At 47.8% G+C, this 18,602-nt stretch overlaps 1 protein-coding gene across 2 annotated transcripts in view; it reads left to right on the top strand.

Moving 5' to 3' along the window:
• Window positions 1–18,602, top strand: part of EXOC6B (exocyst complex component 6B) — a 241,993-nt gene that overhangs the window by 126,429 nt on the left and 96,962 nt on the right. For both annotated transcript variants that reach the window (XM_085223776.1, XM_085223777.1), the window contains exons 9-15: window positions 7,240–7,323; window positions 7,455–7,501; window positions 8,389–8,509; window positions 10,565–10,636; window positions 10,773–10,870; window positions 11,251–11,356; window positions 12,530–12,639. In XM_085223776.1, the coding sequence (XP_085079902.1) occupies window positions 7,240–7,323; window positions 7,455–7,501; window positions 8,389–8,509; window positions 10,565–10,636; window positions 10,773–10,870; window positions 11,251–11,356; window positions 12,530–12,639 (638 nt within the window). The remainder of the gene's footprint in view (window positions 1–7,239; window positions 7,324–7,454; window positions 7,502–8,388; window positions 8,510–10,564; window positions 10,637–10,772; window positions 10,871–11,250; window positions 11,357–12,529; window positions 12,640–18,602) is intronic.

Below are 18,602 nucleotides of genomic sequence, written 5' to 3' on the forward strand. Positions count from 1 at the left end.
AAAGCCTGTTGTTCCCAGGATGGGGTCAGCCAGGTTTGAACAGACCTCAAGAATTCTCCAGTTCAGTCTCGCTCAGAGCAAGTCACCTGTGAGACCCAACGTAGTATTTCAGGCCGGTCTTTAAGTTCTCCAAGGATGTGGACTGCAGAACCTCTCCGGGAAGATTTTTGTCATAACTAGTCAGAATGTCTCTGTTTCATTTGTACCTGCTGTGTCTCCTATTGGGCACTGCCATGAAAAGCCAACCTGGTTCCATCTCCTCAGTAGATACTGTAGATATGGGAGGGCAGCTGTTAGATCTCCAGATGCTTTTGGCTGCCTTTGCTACAGAGGTGCAGTACTGATCCATATTCAGCTTGCTGTCTACCAGAACTTACTGTCTTTATCCACAGAGGTGCTCCTAAAGCAGTTGTTGTTGCAAGAGGTTTGAGGGCTCAATCTTTTCCTTGTTAAAATTCATTGCATTCTAGTTGACTCCTATCTCCAGCCTGCTGGGACCCCTTAGGCAGTGGCACTACCCTTGAGCATGAGCATGCTGATTTTTTTCCCAGCTTGGTGTCATCTGGAAAGCAGTTGAGGCCACATCCATTGCCTCCTGGAAACAAAAATGTTAAGCAAGACAGGAAGGAGCGGTCCTTGAGAGCAGCCCTGTGGAGAAGGACCTGGGGGTCTTGATAGATGAAAAGCTTAATGTGAGCCAGCAGTGTGCTCTTGCAGCTCGGAAAGCAAATGGGATCCTGGGGTCCATCAGAAGAGGGGTGGCCAGCAGGGACAGGGAGGTGATTGTCCCCTTCTACTCTGCTCTTGTGAGACCCCATCTGCAGTGCTGTGTCCAGGTCTGGAGCCCCCAGTAAAAGAAAGACAGAGAGCTGTTGAGAGGGTCCAGAGGAGAGCCACAAAGATGATCAGGGGGCTGCAGCACCTCCCTATGAAGACAGGCTGAGGGAGCTGGGTTTGTTCAGCCTGGAGAAGAGAAGGCTGCATGGTGACCTCATTGCAGCCTTCAGTACCTAAAGGGAGCCTACAGACAGGAGGGGAGTCAGCTCTTCAAAAGGGGAGATAACAGCAAGACAAGGGGAAATGGTTTTAAATTGAGGAGGGGAGATTGAGGTTGGATGTGAGGGGGAAGTTGTTTGCTGTGAGAGTGGTGAGGTGCTGGAACAGCTGCCCAGGGAGGCTGTGGATGCTCCGTCCATCCCTGGAGGTGTTGAAGGCCAGGTTGTTTGGGGCCCTGGGCAGCCTGGTCTGGTATGAAATGTGGAGGTTGGTGGCCCTTCATGTGGTGGGAGGTTGGAGCTTGGTGATCCTTGAGGTCCCTTCCAACCCGGGCCATTCTATGTTTCTGTGAAGCAAGATAGAATCCAGAACCCCATCCCTGCAGGCATTCAAGGCCAGGCTGGATGTGGCTCTGGGCAGCCTGGGCTGCTGGTTGGTGACCCTGCACACAGGAGGGGGTTGAAACCAGATGATCATTGTGGTCCTTTTCAACCCAGGCCATTATGTGATTCTACGATTATAATTCTCTACTTGGTATAGGCCTCCCTATAGAGTATGACCCATTTACCCCAGCCCACATAACCTCCCTGTCCAACCATGTATTTACCCCATGTCATCCATATTGACACCTTAACTCGTTGTTTTAGATTTTGGCCGCTCCACATTTAGTTCTTGTGTACAAGGAGCTGGTTGAAGGCAGACTTTTATAGACAGTAGAATGCTGATTGCTCCTCAGGGAGTAGTTGAGGCGGTTGTATAGGAACAAAGCTGCTGGTTTGTGGCGCATCTCACCTTGCTCCTGTGGGATGCTGTATCTCTCTCTTTTAACGGTGGGAGAATTCCCAAAATTAGTGACTAAAAATTTTTGTGGACCAAATTCAAAAGAGAATAAAGAACCAGTGAAAGTGAGAGAAATTTAATATAAGTCCAGGTCAAGCAGCAGCAAGTGCTAGTGCATTACTAAATACATTACTAGATATGGGCGTGCCATGGGTTAAACTTACAAAATGAGGACAACTAAAGTCATTGCTGATCTGCTTGCTTAAACCAAGCTGCATTATTAAGGGTGACGTGGTTCATGGATAAGGGTCTACGAAAGCATTCTTCAGTGCTTTATCTTGGATGTTACAAGTGGACTGGGACTATTTCTGCTTGATTTGCGTGTGTGGTTAGCTGGTGTCTGCATAGAGGTAGTGAACTAATGGCAGATTGGGTTCATCAGGGGAGGCATCTACTCAGCAGATAGGTTTGGTCTGTTATCACACATCCCCTTGCTTATGTGGTAAGGATGTTTCCTTGGGGGAATGGACTAATGATTGTGGCAAGGGCTCCGCTGGTAATATCCCCAATTGTAGGTGGCTGGTACGCTTCCATTAGCTGAGGTGCATGGAGTGGGTTTCTGCTCCAAGTTAGCACAAATGTAATGACCCAAAATACCATCATCCATACATTCTGGATCTGAGAAGTTTCATTTTAGTGGTAATTTTCAGTGCTTGCTGAGGACAATAGCAGGACGAGCTTTAGAGCATGCTTTTCCTATATAATTCACAGCTAGATTTGCTCTCTGCTGCTCCTGAGTTATGAAACTTTTTGTATTTTTTTCAGCTGTTGTTTTTGCATCCTCGTGATTATATTCTGTTTTCCCTTATGTGGTGCTCATCTATGATCTTAATTATCTGCCTCTCATTGCCAACTCTGTGAACTATGAAACTAATTTGAAAAGGAAAGTTCTGCCTGGTAATTTTAAAAATATGAGGCATTATTGAGGTTTTTTTCTGGACCACTGATTAGAATAAATGTGTAGTTTGGAAGTGAAGCTTTGGACTCTTCCCACTTGCTTAAAATAAGACAATGAGAGCTGAGGGAAACCTGTTCTGATTAAAAGTAAATGGATAAATAAGAAAAGTACTTCCCTCTCCTCTCCCCAGCATGCTTCCCTGGTTGCCTCACATTTTGGATTGATCTTACAAGAAACCCTTAAGGGATTCTGCCTCTCTAATGATAAGTCTCAGCAGTGTCTTGCTGCTGTTGAAGGTCCACGGTGAATGTGGAAGTCAATGGGAGGTTGGGGCTGGGATCTGTGCCCTGCAATAGCCTTTCCCATGGGCCTCGTGCTGCTTGATATCTGCTTATGCATTGAGTTATTTTATGGAGTCACAGAGTCAATAATGTTGGAGAAGACCTCAAAGATCACCAAGTCCAACCCACCTCCACCATCTCCGCAAACCACGTCCCACGGTGCCACATCTACACATTTCTTTAACATCTCCACCCTTCTTTAGGAAGAAAAGGTGTTACAGGTGCAGCGAATCTTTATAGGGTAAGAATCATTTTAAAGAGAAAAGAAAGAGAAGCTGAATTCTTTCCACTGAAGGGACGTGGAAAGGAGCAGTAGGGCACATACATGCACAGCTTTGCTGCTCTGAGCTTATGTAGGTGTGGGTCACTCTGCTGAGGAGCTTTTATCAAAGCATTGGTTGGAATGGATGGAAGTGTGAATACTATGTGGTGTTTCCAGATGAGTATTATGTAAAATATGGGATCTTGTAGTCTTTTCTGGATGTTTTTTTTTTTTTTTTTTTTTTTTGTGTGTGGTTTGTTTGTTTTTTTGCTTCCTTGTGTTTTATTATTATTATTATTATTTTTTCTCAACCAGAGGAAAACGGTATTAAAAGTAGAGCCCAGAGAAGAGGAATAATATTATCTGAAGACGTGATAAGTTGTATGGTCCTAAGTAGGTCAAATGTGGGAAACTGGGTGGTCTAACTAAAACTGCCACCAAGGGGAAGAAAGACTTCCCATTCTTAAGAGAATATGATGCATGAGCGATGAGACGGTCTGGGGGGACGATGGAGGAATGCACTTAAGAGAAAAGGATGAAATAGTGCATAAGAAAAATGTCAATGGTGCTGAGAGATTTTTTTGGGGGAGGAGGAGAAGTTTTTCTTTGGAATTGCCTCTCATGGGAGAGCCTCTAATTCTTGGGCCATTCAAAAAAGGAAAATACAGGGAGCAGTGCATCGAGAGGGGGATATCGGGGCCATAAATTTTAGGGAAGCTGTTAAAATGTGAATATGACCTACATTTTTGGGAGAATGCTTTCAAACGTCTTTGTTGTTCCTTCTCCTCTGCTGAAGTTAAAGCCGTGTGCTGGATTGGAACCAGGAGGACCTGATATCCAGAGCCTCCAGGCACAATGTGGGGCTGCAGGGACCCTCTGAGGTGTGGGACAGGTTTATAGCAGGGCCTTTGTATGGGATCTCCAGCCCAGCTCACGTCCCTCTTGCTGGAGGAAAAGGGAAAGGTTTTTCAGTTAAAATGCAACCCAAATTAGCTTAATGATCAGAGAATACTATGATAAAATTGGTTCCCATGCTTCGTCAGACATGATTAGTCTGGAGGTGTTCAAGGCCAGGTTGGATGGGACCCGAGACAGCCTGATCTAGTATTAAATGTTGAGATTGGTGGTCCTGCCTGTGGCAGGGGGATTGCAGTTTGATGATCCTTGAGATCCCTTCCAACCCAAGCCATTCTATGATCCTGTGATTAGTGGGCATGGTGGTGATGGGTCAGCAGTTGGATTTGACCATCTTTGTGGTCTTTTCCAACCTTTATGACTCTATGACTCCTCAAGCCATCAGATAAGCAGGAATACAAGCAGTTTTTACCAAGCTTGCTGGTACGTCCTCCGTGGTGTGATGGGATCAGTGGTTTCAGCTTAAGGCCAGAGGGACACGTGTTGTACCCACAGCCGGGTGGCAGCTGCATGGAGAACGTCCGTGTGGAGGAGCCCTGCAATGAGGTGGGCAGGTGGAGGATGGGACAGAGGGCGATGGGAGGGAGACCCCAAGAGGGAGCTGGGTGACAGGACACCTCTTGGCCTTTTGGTCGTGAAGAAATGTGTGAGGAAGGTGAGGGGAGCAGGGAGGAGCTCCTCTTGGTGCCATCAGAAAGCTCAGTTGGAGGGTAGGCCATTTCAGCTGGCACAAATTGCTGCGGCCGAAGTCCTAGAAATGTTTAAAATCTAGTCTTAAAATAACTGATTGGTTTCAGACCGGCCTTTGGGAGATGAACTGCTTTCAAGACTTCCATGAGGTCCCCGAGGTCCTGTGTGGCTTTGGGATATGACAGCTTCTGCGCATTCACTAATGGGGAATTAATTACCTGCTGACTTCCATGGGACGTTGCGTAAAGCCGCTCTTGGGGGTTGGTCCTCTGGGGCTCCTGCCTTCGGTGGGGCCCAACAGCAATTTAATAGGGATGAGGCAGGGGGAGGAAAGCCTTCAATTAGGAGGTTTGCATCACTCATTGGTAGCAGGCTGTGCTGAGTTAGTGAGCGGCTTCGCTCCAAATCCCAGCGGTGCCGCTGGGAGATAATTGAGTTCTTCTTCCACTTGTGTAGGTTTTGAGGAATGAGGCAAAGCAAAGTTTAATGGATGCCTAAAATCTGATCCCAGCAGCGGTCGAGTGGGAATATGAAACAGTCTGGTTCTCCTATTGCACTGCCAAACTGAGAGCAGCAGCGGAACATGGGGCTTGAGCTCTGATACAGATTCGGAGAATAGAGTTGGAAGGGACCCATAAGGATCAGCGAGTCCAACTCCTGTAGAAGAAATGCAGGAGGCAAGACATACAGAAGAAAGAAACAGAAATTGCCCAGGTCCCCTTTAGCTGAAGCCTCTTTGAGGCAGCCTGGTTGTGTAACGATGGAGTAGCTCATCATTAAATTAGCATCGGGTTTTCTTTTGCATTTCTTTGTTTTCTTGGTAGAAGAGGTTGGGGTCTGGTGCCTTTCTCAGGCAGGTGATATTTGTTGTTGCGTCTTGTTTGTTTTGCGAATTCCAAATGAGATTTTGTCTCCTACCAGTTCAAAGCAAGGCCTTGTCCCTTCTCTGAAATGTTTATAATCCAATTTCAGACATAAAACAGGACGGGCGTGGAGGAGGGAGAAACAGGCAGGGAGAAACCAGCGAGGTGTTACATAGCCCGGGGGACCAGGAGGGCTCAGCAGGTAGATGGCATCTGAGGATCCACGTGGCTGCGTTGCCCTGCCTGGGTGGGGAGCTCAGATGTAGCTTTTGGTAAAACCAAACCCCTACAAATGCACGGCCTGAGCCACCAGAGCGTTGCCTGGCATGGGTGGGTGATGCTCGTGGAGCGGAAACCCATGTGCTTGTGTTATGGGAGCATATTGGGGTATGGCTCTCATCTGGAGGCTCAGACCCCATGGTGGGTGAGGCATGGCCACCATGAGAGAGAATGAGCTCAAAAACTCATCTATTGTCTCTTACTGAACTGGCCTCTCTAATAGAACAGGTATCTTTTCCTTAAACTCTCTGATGTTTGTGGCTTTGCATCACTGAGAATCAGTGCAAGAATTCCTGCTGCTCCTTCTGGCATTGCTGGTCCCCTCTTGATGGTCACCAACACTAAAAATCTGGTTGTATCACTGTCCCCATCATGAGGTAGATGGGATGTTTGTCCGTCTTAGGGTTTGGTAAAGGGGAGGGTTGCACAGCACCATGTGCCACATCTGCCCAAGGATATTGGGAAATGGGTACAGAGGGTCACAGGATCACAGAATCACAGAATGGCCAGGGTTGGAAGGGACCTCAAGGATCACCAAGCTCCAACCCCCTGCCACATGCAGGGCCACCAACCTCCCCATTTAATACCAGCCCAGGCTGCCCAGGGCCCCATCCAACCTGGCCTTGAACACCTCCAGGGATGGATGGGGCATCCACAGCCTCTCTGGGCAGCTGTTCCAGCACCTCACCACTCTCATGGTAAGGAACTTCCCCCGACATCCAACCTCAATCTTCTCTCCTTCAACTTCAAACCATTTGCCCTTGTCCTGCTGTTAGAATTGTTTCAGTTGGAAACTCTGAAAGATCATCTAGTCCAACTCAGGTACACTTGGACGTGTATTTGGGTTTGTTCCACTTAGTGTTTGGAGTAAAATCAGTCTTCGTTAGGTACTTGGATTGAATTGTGCAGGTATCATGGAATCATAGAATCATAGAATGGCCTGGGTTGAAAAGGACCACAGTGATCATCTGGTTCCAACCCCCTGCTATGTGCAGGTCACCAACCAGCAGCCCAGGCTGCCCAGAGCCACATCCAGCCTGGCCTTGAATGCTGGAGACAAGCTTGCTTTGTGTCACTGATGCAGTTGTGCTGTATGAGCAATTAAATGATTAACTTAAAGCCTGCTTATTTGACTTCATCCTCTCTGCTTTCCAGGGTGCCCGAGAAACCTTTGAGAACTACTACAGGAAACAGAGAAGAAAACAAGCCCGGCTGGTGCTGCAGCCTCCTTCCAACATGGTATGGCCGTGCTCTGGTCAGTGCTTGGGGTTCCTCCTGATGGAGCAGCCCAGCCTTGTGGATGCTCGCTTCTTTTTTTCCTGTTTTGTTTTCCTTTATTTCAACCTCTGCTCACTTCTCCTTTGTTACAGCATGAAACTTTGGACGGCTACAGGAAGTACTTCAATCAAATTGTAGGGTAGGTGTTCTTTTTATATGGGCGCTAAATGTGTGCGTGCTGCGTTTGTGAGGAGCCCAGAAGAGAGGAGAGAGGAGGGAATATTGTTCTTATTTTGTGTCTGTCCTTCGAAAGGAGACAAGCCAGGAGAAAACTTGGTGAACTTTGCTGTACGCAGCCATAAGAACCTGCCACTCTGGGAGCACCACCCACCTGCCCTGCTAATGAGGCAAATAGGCCCTCTGCCTTAATGATTCTTTAATATTTGACAATTATTTGATTGTTTTCTTGCTGAAGGAGGTGAGTGCAGTGTGTGCTGCTGACCTAACACAGCTTCAGGCTTCCAGGCTGGATTTTCCCTACAAAATATAACAGAGGTTTTGCTCGTTCCTGTTTAAAATGGTGTTTTGGGACACTTGTTCCCTGAATCGTGCTGCTGCTTTTGGACCAATGCGTTTGATAAATGAGGACTGGAGTGAACTGATTGCCTCTAAATGGTGCTGAGAGCATGGGGTAGAGAGCACCAGAGTGTTTTCCCTGCAGTTAAAGTGTTCTCCCTGCAGTTAACCCATTGTAAGGCGATTGCTGCTGGCTGGGGCAGAGTTCAATCAGCAGTTCTTGTTCAAATAACGGAGTGGGAAAGCTCTGCCTTTGTGTGTGCACAGAGGTGTGTTCCTGGGAACAGCTGGCTTTTAGCTCACTGCTATAATGCAGTGTGGCATGGTAGAAAATACTATAACAGTGAAGAAAATATCTATCCTTAGCAATAATTGGGACAGATGCTGCAGATCTGGGCTTGCTGTGGAGATCTGTGCACATGCAATGCACGTCCCTTGCATGCAGTGTTTGCAGATCTCTTTTGATGCCTGTGACTTCTGATAACAGTGCCATTTTCTCCTCCCCATCAGGTTTTTTGTAGTCGAAGATCACATCTTGCATACAACGCAGGGCTTGGTAAATAGAGCCTATATTGATGAGCTGTGGGAGATGGCGTTATCAAAAACCATTGCAGCACTGAGGACACACTCAGTAAGTAAAAGCCCCTGATTGCTCAGCTGTTGCTTGAGTTGGGTTTGACGTGCTGGAAATGTTGGCTTTCACAGTACTGTTCTGTTTTGACTTTTCTCTTTTTGAAGCAACAGAGGGAACACGCTGCTGTTCCTCCAGGAGAACTCTATGGCTTGTTTAGTTCACATTGCACTGTATTTCCCTGCACCAAACTTGCAATGCCTGGGGAGGCTGGAAAGGAGAAAATAGCACTTCAGTGTTTTCCATTGCTTGGCTCATCACTTTTGAAAAGCACCAGCAGAGGGAGTCGGGTTGTCCTGGAAAACTGGGGAAAGAATGCATGACCTGATAAAATATTGCACTGATTCAGCTGGGAGCACTCGAGTTGTCTTGATGTTTCATAGCTTGCTGAAGAGCCACCTTGTTGGTTTATGGGATGAAGTAAACTACATTTGACCATAAAAGAAGAATCTTGAATGACTTTTCCCAAGTCCATGTTAAATTGTTGGGCCTTAATCACTGGAATCCCACTGCTACTCCTGGAGGGAGCATCATCCAGCAGCAGGAGGATGCTATGGGGTGCTTGTTGTGGGCATGCATCTAACACTGTGAGCAGTACAGTGCTCCTTCCGTGCCCCAAAAAGGGACTAGGCAGAGAGTTGTACACCTCCTTGTGTTATAAAGCTGCACTTCTTGTCCCTGGAGATGTTCAAGACCAGGTTGGAAGGGGCCCTGGGTAGCCTGGTCTAGTATTAGATATGGAGATTGCTGGCCCTGCCTGTGACAGGGGAGTTAGAGCCTGGTGATCCTTGAAGTCCCTTCCAACCCAAACCATTCTATGATTCCTTGATTCTTTTCTTTATGAGTGGAGTTTCCTGCTGGTGTGCTAGCCATGATGGACAGATGTACACACACACTGCTTTCACCTTTAGCACCGTGGCCATCAGCTGTAGGTTCTAACCTAGTGCAGGAAGGGGCTGTCAGGAGTTTATTTTTCAGTAATCACAAAATTTGCCACAATTTCTTAATGCTATTATTGTGGTCAACTCTGTCATCTCTACAGAGCAGTGCTGTCCATCCCGTGTTGCTGGTGAGACTTGCTGGAAGGCTTCTGCACAGGTTGAGACTGTTCCAGTTCTTCCCATTCAGCCAAATGTAACGCCTGGATTTTCTTCCTTGCTGTAGACTGGGACATCTTTTATCATTCCTGATAGCTTCAGGGCATTATCTTTCTTTCTGACTTTCTTTTTTGGAGAGTGAAATGGAAAACGTGTCTCTTCCAGTCTTTCTCATTGATTAATGGAACCATTCCCCCTTGAGTTTCCAGTGAGCTTTAAATCTCAGTCTCTTTTTTTCCAGCATAAGATTCTATATTTGGTAAGAGCCTGTCTGAAACGTTGCATATTTCGGCAGGGCTGAGGTTTGCTGCTGGTGTGCAGATAGGGTGCCACTGGTGTGGGTGATGCTGGGTGTCCCTGGGGTGATGCTCAGGACTGTTGTGAGGTGCAGGCGTGTCTTCAGAGCCTCAGGCAGCATCTTGACCCACAGTAAATACACACATCTGCTGTAGCTCTGACCATTAGGTTGCTGAAAGGCACGCAGTGTGTTTTTCCTCAGCCTGAACCTTCCACTTAGCAATGCAACCTTGGCGGAGGGCTCGGGGATGCCTCGCTGCAATGCTTCATTACCATTAGACACAACACACTAAATATTACATGAGAGGCTCTGCTGTCTCCTTGCCACGGCAGCACACCGATTTGCTTCATCTCCTCTCACTTCCCCAGCAGCTCCTGGGTAATCTTAGAAACACTCCAGGTATCTGGAGAGCAACTGAAATCCTTATTCATCACGGAGAGCCCCATGAGATGTGCACTACTAGGAGAGATACCCTTATCAGCGTGCCTTCCCGTGCCCTGCAAGCCTTTAAGGCATGGACTGTGCAATAAACACCGCTGATCCTAGGGCTGCACAGTGTGCCTATGTATTATCACTGGAGTGATAAGGCAGGAGGGCTGAGAGCAATATTTTCCTGCATGCTGTGGTTTAAAACGTGTTTTAATGCTCCTTTCTTTGCAGTCGTATTGCTCGGACCCAAGCCTGGTGTTGGACTTGAAGAACCTCATCGTCCTCTTTGCAGATACACTTCAGGTAGGTGACTGTTGTCTGTCGGCCAGCAGGCATGTTTGCAGGGAGGGTTTGCATGCAAGCTGCCTAAACACAACAAATGCTGCTCAGTGATGTCTTGTTAGCTGATGTAGTTGCTGTGTTCCTCCACTCGTGGCAGGGATATGGCTTCCCAGTGAACCAGCTCTTCGACATGCTGTTGGAGATCCAAGACCAATACAGTGAAACGCTGCTGAAGAAATGGTCAGGAGTTTTCAGGTAAGAAGTTCTTTAAGTAAACTCATGAGACATGCCTTACAAAGTACTTTTGGCCAAAAAACAAAAGTCTTGCTTGAATCATAGAATCATAGAATGGCTGGGGTTGGAAGAGACTCAAGGGATTATCAAGCTTCAACCCCCCGCTGCATGCAGAGCCACCAACCTCCACTTTTAATACCAGCCCAGGCTGCCCAGGGCCCCATCCAACCTGGTCTTGAACACCTCCATGGCATCCACAACATCTCTGGGCAGCCTGGTCCAGCACCTCACCACTCTCTCTGTAAAAAACTTCCCCCTGATAGCACAGGAGCATAGAATCGTAGCATGGAAGGGACCTTGCAGCCACGCAGCTGTAGCTTTCTTGCTTTCTTCTTTTCTAGAAATATACTTGATTCAGATAACTACAGTCCCATCCCAGTGACAAATGAAGAGATTTATAAGAAAATAGTTGGACAGTTCCCATTCCAGGATGCAGAACTTGAAAAGGTAATGTGAAATGAGGCAACTGGCACAGTGTGACTCCCAGTGTCCTGAAAGCCCACACCTCTGTTACTGGCATTGAGAAGTAGAAATGAGAAGGTCCAACGACACAAAACTAAAAGAGAAAAGGACAAATAGATTTTCCATGTGTTGCATTTCTCCTGGCGTGGGTGAGGAATACCTCATCCATTTTGCTTTCAGAGCACAGTGTGCTATTGCAGTTCAGCATCACTTGCAGTAGATGGGAGAGAGATGAAAATATCTCTTTCCATTGGTATTTTATGAACCATTATTGACTTTAACTTGTTTTAATCTAATGCTATCTAACAAAAAAGACACAAAACCAACAAAAAACAAGAAGTGGTATATCTTGGCTTTTATGAAAGTGCGTGCATGCAGAACCTAAGAGTGTAGCCAGATTTGACCTAGGCAGTGTCCCTTAAAAGCATGCTTGGCCTTGTGCTCCACATCTGGCAGCCAGCAAGCTCCAAGCCTGGTGAACTTAATTATGACTGGAAGGGTTTTCGGTCCAAGTCAAGTGTTTAGATTTCAGAAAGTCTATGGCCTTCCCTAAGACTGTATCACGGGGTCCAGGTTTTACTGCTCTGCTCTGCACCTCCCAGCCACATCTGTGCTACGAGTGAGAGCGAGCTAGTGAAAATTTGGGTTGTGAGGGAGAGGACATCTGTTTCCTCTTGCTTTTTGTGTTGTAAGCGAGTGCTCACCTTGTGCGGTAACTGGGGAGGTGAGCAAGCAAAATGCCTGTGTGTGGTGGGAAGTAATAGCAAAGAATCCTCTGATAGGGTTTTTTCTTACGAATAAGGGAGTTGGGAAAGAGGGAATAAGAATTGCTTTGTGCTGCCTGTTCCCTTCTAGCTACAAGTCTCCTTCCAGCCCGTTTCAGACTCCAAATCCCCTATGCACCCATGTGCCGTTTGTAAGTGATTATCTGGTCTTTTACTTGGCTGAAATGTTTATATAATATACAATAAATGCTGGCTTGTTGTTTCATTGTTGGACTCAGATAATATTAGCATTAATTTGGCTGCTTGGAACATGTTACTGGAAAGCAGTCGTCACTCCGGGCTGGCTGTGAGAGCAGTTCTCCCTCTAAAAGATCTGCTCTTTGACTTCAGTTCTCTCCTGTTCTTGACTTCAGTTCTCTCCTGTTCTTTACAGCAACCGTTTCCAAAGAAGTTTCCCTTTTCTGAGTTTGTGCCTAAAGTTTACAATCAGATTAAGGAATTCATCTACGCCTGTCTGAAGTTTTCAGAAGACCTTCATTTGAGGTAGGGGATGATTGTGTTCCTGGTCATGGGGGGTTGGATGGGACCTCTAGAGATCATCGAGTCAAAAAAAGAAGTTTTGTTGGCATTGAGATACCTCAGAGTGATTAAAATATGAGTTCTCAGCCTTCCATGCCACTCAACTGCCTGGCTATACTCTGTCCAGGATGGAGGTGGCTGGTGGGCCCCTTGGAGCATTGGCTGGCCAAGTCTTCCATAAATCCCCCTTGTGTAGGGAAAAAGAGCCCAGTGCCATGCTAGGTGTGTAAAAGGGGAGAGAGCCAATCATTCTGAGACATTTCTGAGTCATGGTGGATGGTTGGATCCAATCTTTCCAAGAAAGGTGGGTCAGTGCCTGGTTAGTAATAGCTATGCAGCTTCCCTACATTGTCCCTCAAGGAGTGTGTTGGCCAGAAAACCCAAGGTTTGATTTTGCCCTGTGTGGTGCTTAGTTCTGGCTTCTGGTTTAGGGGTTTATATATATATGTATATCTCATTGGAGAATATGTACAAATATTCTGTTTTGTGTTTACCATCCTTCCTCTATCCCACTGCTCCTAGATACTGGGCTTGCATTTGTGCTGAAGTGGAAGACAACTCTGCTAGTCAGAAATTGCTTTCTTTTTGCACTCAGTGAACGCTTTTACCTTGGTAGAGGCATCAGGAGGGCAGAAGGACCTCATAGAATCATATAATGGCTTGGGATGGAAAGGACCTCAAGGATCATGAAGCTCCACAAGGATCATGAAGCTCCAACCCCCTGCTGCAAGCAGGGCTGCCAACCTGCCCATTTAATACTAGACCAGGCTGCCCAGGGCCCCATCCAACCTGGCCCTCGTTACTCATTTCTAGTGTTCTTATTGCCATCCCAGTAAAATCTGGGTCTGTCCACAGGATTTCACCTCCTTGGGCAATTCCATGTCATGGCCATGGGCATCCCCTGTGCTAATGTGAAACTCAGGCAATGTTTTGGGGTCTCACCAGATGATAGGGTGCCCACTCAGGGTTCTTTCAGTTCTTTCCCTTTGTGAGAGGGATGGTAATTTTGAGAGCCACTCTCCCTCCGTCTTCCCCAGGACGCGGTGTGCAAAGCACAGGATGTTGCTCCCCCTCCTCGGGTTCAACCTCAGCCATTCAGTGGTGGCAGGTTGTTCTCTTTGGTGCCTCCCAAGGCTCTTAACCTGCAGGTCACCACTAAATGGCTCTGTTTCTAAGGCAGGCAGGATGGTCCTATTTCACACGGATGCTGGTTTCACCGAACCCCTCGGCTGGCACTTCCCTCACAAGTTTTGTGCTCTTCACCATTACAGAGATGATTGGGTTTGTCAGGGAATGGAAGAAAAGCGTTCCCTGGGGCCCCTCCTCGGGGTCCCCCCGGACAAGTTATTAAAATTCCTTTCAACATTGGATTTTCCAGCCCTTTTTGAGGAGTGGTTTGGGGCTGGGGGAGGGGAGCCGAGCTCTCGGACATTCTAGCCAAACATTTGGAATATTTCTCTGAAAACCCCTGTTGACACTTTCTTCATTTCACCCTGACAGCTTGAATTAGGTTTTATTAGGAAGCTTGGCTACAAAGCCGGCAGCAAGTTTTCTTTCTCTTCTCTTTCTTGTTCTTCTTTGGTTGTCATTTACCTTGCACCCTGGAGTGATTGGGGTCAGCCCGTCAGTCACGGGGGGCCTGAAGGTCATGACTACTGCTATGGGATATGGGACATCAGCTGTCACTAACCCAGACAGTTTGCTTAAACGCTCTGCAGTCTTTTCCTGAAGAACAGAGCCCGTGGCAGAAAATGTAGCTTGTATTTTTTCTAATTATTATTTTAAACCAGCTCCTTGTATTTGTTGGATGGGAGTAGACTCCTTTATGTTGATATGCTTATGAAAGTTGTTTTGCTTTTAAAGTATTTGAAGAAAATGTGGAGCTTACAGCGCATTTCCAGGGCTTGCAAATTGTTTTGGTTTGGCTCTGTTAATTTGATTAGGAGAAAGAAAACCTCCTTTATATATTCAGCATTTCTCCCTTTGGGAAAAAAAAAAAGCAAAAAAGCGTGCTTGTGAGCTCATTGAGGAGATGTCTTTAAGAGCATCCATTCACTGCAAGGCTCCCACCCATTCCAATGGAATTTCCCATTCTAAAGATAGGCAATATCTTTGGAAAACAATGGGTAGAAGTGGGAGATGGCAGCTCTGACCCACCAGGACTTGGATTGTTTTGTTCCCAAACAAAGCAGTGATCCTGAAAGCACTTTGGATACAATTATTTAAAGGGCTGCGAATAATTTAGGTCATAAAATTATTATTAATAATAATAAATTAGAGCCTTGAATACCTGAATCAGCCCTTTTTGGGGTGTGGTTCTGCTCTGCATTGGTTCAGCTTGAAGGTGCTGAGCGAGGGATTATAGCACCCAGTCCTTGTGGTGAAGCCTCATTGATGCTTCTCTGTGGCACTGCTGCTCCTGGTCACATCCTGCTCAGAATCAGACTTCTTCCAAGGAACATTCCTGCTTTGTTTCCATGGTGTACAAACCTCCTGGAAGATGGAATCATAGAATTGCTCAGGTTGGAAAAGGCCTTCATGATCATCAAGTCCAATGTCACAGATCTTTGTGCTCTGCTGGCACCCAAACATGGGGTCACCTGGCTGCTTTGTCCAACACATAACCATCATTTCAACCTTATTTTCTATCTTATGTGGCCAAAATGATAGAAGGAAGCCTTTGGAAACAGCACGTGAGTTCAGAAAAAAACTCAGAAGTGATTTGAAGAAGTAAACACTGCATGGAAGTGCTGGGCGTTACGAAGCACGACTTGTTCATGCCATGGAGGCTCTCATGGATGAAACTTCGCTGTGATTCCCACTGATGAGGCCAGCACTGGAGCCAGCACGGTGTTTGGTGACACTGCAGTCAGGGATGGGACACTCATTGACTAGCACTGACACCCATTGGGCTGGCAGTGTGACTGTCACGGGCTGTGCACACAGGCAGCCCTGAGGTTGCTGGATTTTGTCACCCTAATGACAGATTGATGGTTGAATTCATACAGCAAGCTTTTACATCACAACCTAGTTGATTGTTGGGTTGTTTTGAGGAGAAAATTGGACACAGTGTCCAGAAGTGCTCATTTTCCATCTACCACATCATCACCGTGCCCCACTCTCTGCCTCCTGTGCTTCTGGAATTCTTGGGGATGGGCTTAGTGAATCCATGATTTCATGATCTTCCCTTACAGCTCCCCAACGGCACCCAGGGCTGGTGTGGAGGCACAGCTTCATGTGCCATGTTCATAGAATCATAGAATCATCATCATAGAATGGCCTGGGTTGAAAAGGACCACAGTGATCATCTAGTTTCAACCAGGCTGCCCAGAGCCACATCCAGCCTGGCCTTGAATGCCTCCAGGAATGGGGCATCCACAACCTCCTTGGGCAACCTGTTCCAGTGCCTCACCACCCTCTGGGTGAAAAACTTTCTCCTCATATCCAACCTAAACCTCCCCTGTCTGAGTTTAAAATCATTCCCCCTTGTCCTATCACCATCCACCCTTGTAAAAATAGCTGTTCCCCCTCCTGTTTATGTGTGCCCTTCAAATATTGGAAGGCCACAATGAGGTCTCCCTGCAGCCTTCTCTTCTCCGAGCTGAACAATCCCAGTTCCCTCAACCTTTCCTCACAGGAGAGGTGCTCCAGCCCTCTGGTCATCTTAGTGGCCCTCCTCTGGACCCTCTCCAAGAGCTCCATGTCCTTCCTGTGCTGGGGGCTCCAGGCCTGGGTGTGGTTCTCCATCCACCATTTGCTCCATCCACCTTTATTTTTGCCCTTTCTGAGCGTGGCTCCAGCCCTTGTGACTCTCCAGCTCATGGTTCCCACACTCTGCTGGCAGCAGCAATCAACTCCCCCCTTGCCACGAAGTACCCTTGTGTCACCATGTCACTTTTTTGCCATCTGTGGACCATCGCAGCATTAGGTTTTATTGTTCTTTCTATATTTAACTGTGCTGTTGTCTGGTGGAGAGGGCTGGGGACAATCTGGGTCCTTTCTGGGGGATGATGGAAAGGCCTGGGCTGCGTGTATGTGCATATGTTGGGTTTTGCTTTTTCTTTATGGTTTTCTTTAAGTAAAACCTTCTTAGAGAGCCACTGCCACAGTGTAAAGCCAAGGAAAAGCTCTGTGGCCAGTTTTCTTCCCTTCATGTTCCATTCCATGCTTATGAAACCCAAATGCATCATCTTGGAGCTGACATCCCAGCCCTGCTAGGAGGAGCCCGGGGATCTGAGACATGATATGGGCTGGCCCCGATCGACGTGGCACAGGAGGTGCATCCACCCTCAGCAGGAGCAAAAGAAACTCCCAGGGATCAACAGCAGTGACCCAGAAGAGACCAGCACTGAGACTTTGGCTGGTGGCATTGCATTTAGATTATCAGGATCCTGCTGAGCTGCTGGATCTGTTCTCCTTGCATCCAGCTGGGAAGGGGGTAGAGGTCAGCAGGAGCACAGCCCAGAAAAGCTGACTTTTCAACAGCAGGGAATATTAGAGAAAGCTGCTGGTGAGCTCAGTGCGGTGAGCAGCCGCTCTGTGTATGGGGAGTTGTGCAGCTGGGCTCTTCCTTGGGAAAGCTGCAGCAAGACACGGATTTCAGCTGGCTGGGACAGGAGAACAGCTCAGCTCTGTGACACGCACAGGGAGCAATGTTCCCTGCTTCTCCTGGGGACCTCAGGGCTTTCTGTGCAATTCTGATTCCTGAAGGCCGCTTCACAGAATTGTAGGGGTTGAAAGGGACCTCTGGAGATCCCCCTGAAGCAGTTCCCTGCAGCAGGTTGCACAGGAAAGCATCCAGGTGGGTTTGAATATCTCCGGAAGAGACTCTCCCACCTTTCTGGGCAGCTGTGCCAGGGCTGTGTCAGTCTGCAAGTCAAGAAGACATTCCTTCCTCATGTTGAGATGAAACTCCATGGGCTCCAGTTTGTGCCCAGTGCCCCTTGTCCTGGCACTGGTCACCACCAAATGGAACCCAGCCCTGTCCTCCTGCCTCCTGCCCTTCAGACATGGATCAGCACTGCTCAGATCTTTCTCAGCGTTCTCTCCTCCATGTGCACAGCCCTGGGGCTCTCAGCCTGTCCCCATCCAGATTCTCATCCTCTGTGGGGCTCTCCCAGCATTTCCCAGTCTGCCTGGAACTGGGCAGCCCAGCGCTGGGTGCAGTGCTCCAGATGTGGCTTTCCCCAGAGCAGAGCAGAGCAGAGGGGAGGAGCACCTCCCTTGCCTTGCTGGCCACACTCTGTGCCACACACCCTAGGGTTCCACAGGTCTTGGCCATCAGAACACCCTGCTGGTTTATGATCAACCACTGGTCAACTGCTAATCTACTGTTGGTCAACAAGATTCTTCTCTGCAGAGCTTCTTCCCAGCAGCTCATTCCCCAACCTGTACTGATGCACGTGCACTGCTTGGTGCTCAGGAAGATTGAGAGACTAATTTGGGAGACCATTCGGTCTTGCTTTGTTCAGCATCAGGTGCCCAGGGTGGACTTGGTGTGCCTGTTCTGACATTAACCCAGCAGAGAAGTTCCCAGGTGTGTGCTGGGCAGAGGATGGCAATGTCTGACCCCCCTCTCTCTGGGCACCCCAGTAGCAGTGCCCTGAGCCGTGCGCCAGCGCTGCGGGCAATGCGAGGCTTGCTTTTGTTTCCCCCGTTGATCCCTGCTTTGTAATCTGGCCCATTTGTCAGGTAAAACAGGATAAGGAGCAAAAGGTCACGGGGTTGATTTACCAGGAGCCTGAAAGTTATTAATGTTTCTCAGCCTTGCAGTTTGAAATTTTCTTTGCCATCAGCCGCCTGTCACTGCTCTGCCAGAGATAAAGCCCCGTCGTGTCAGGGCTAATGCAGGGCCAACAACAGATCAAAGGCCCCGGCTCTGGGGCTGGCTTCCAGGCCTTGCTGCAAGAAACAGAGCTTGCACCTTG

This window comes from Meleagris gallopavo, chromosome 4, assembly GCF_905368555.1.
Source record: "Meleagris gallopavo chromosome 4, MGAL_WU_HG_1.1, whole genome shotgun sequence".
Classification (NCBI taxonomy): Eukaryota; Metazoa; Chordata; class Aves; order Galliformes; family Phasianidae; genus Meleagris; species Meleagris gallopavo.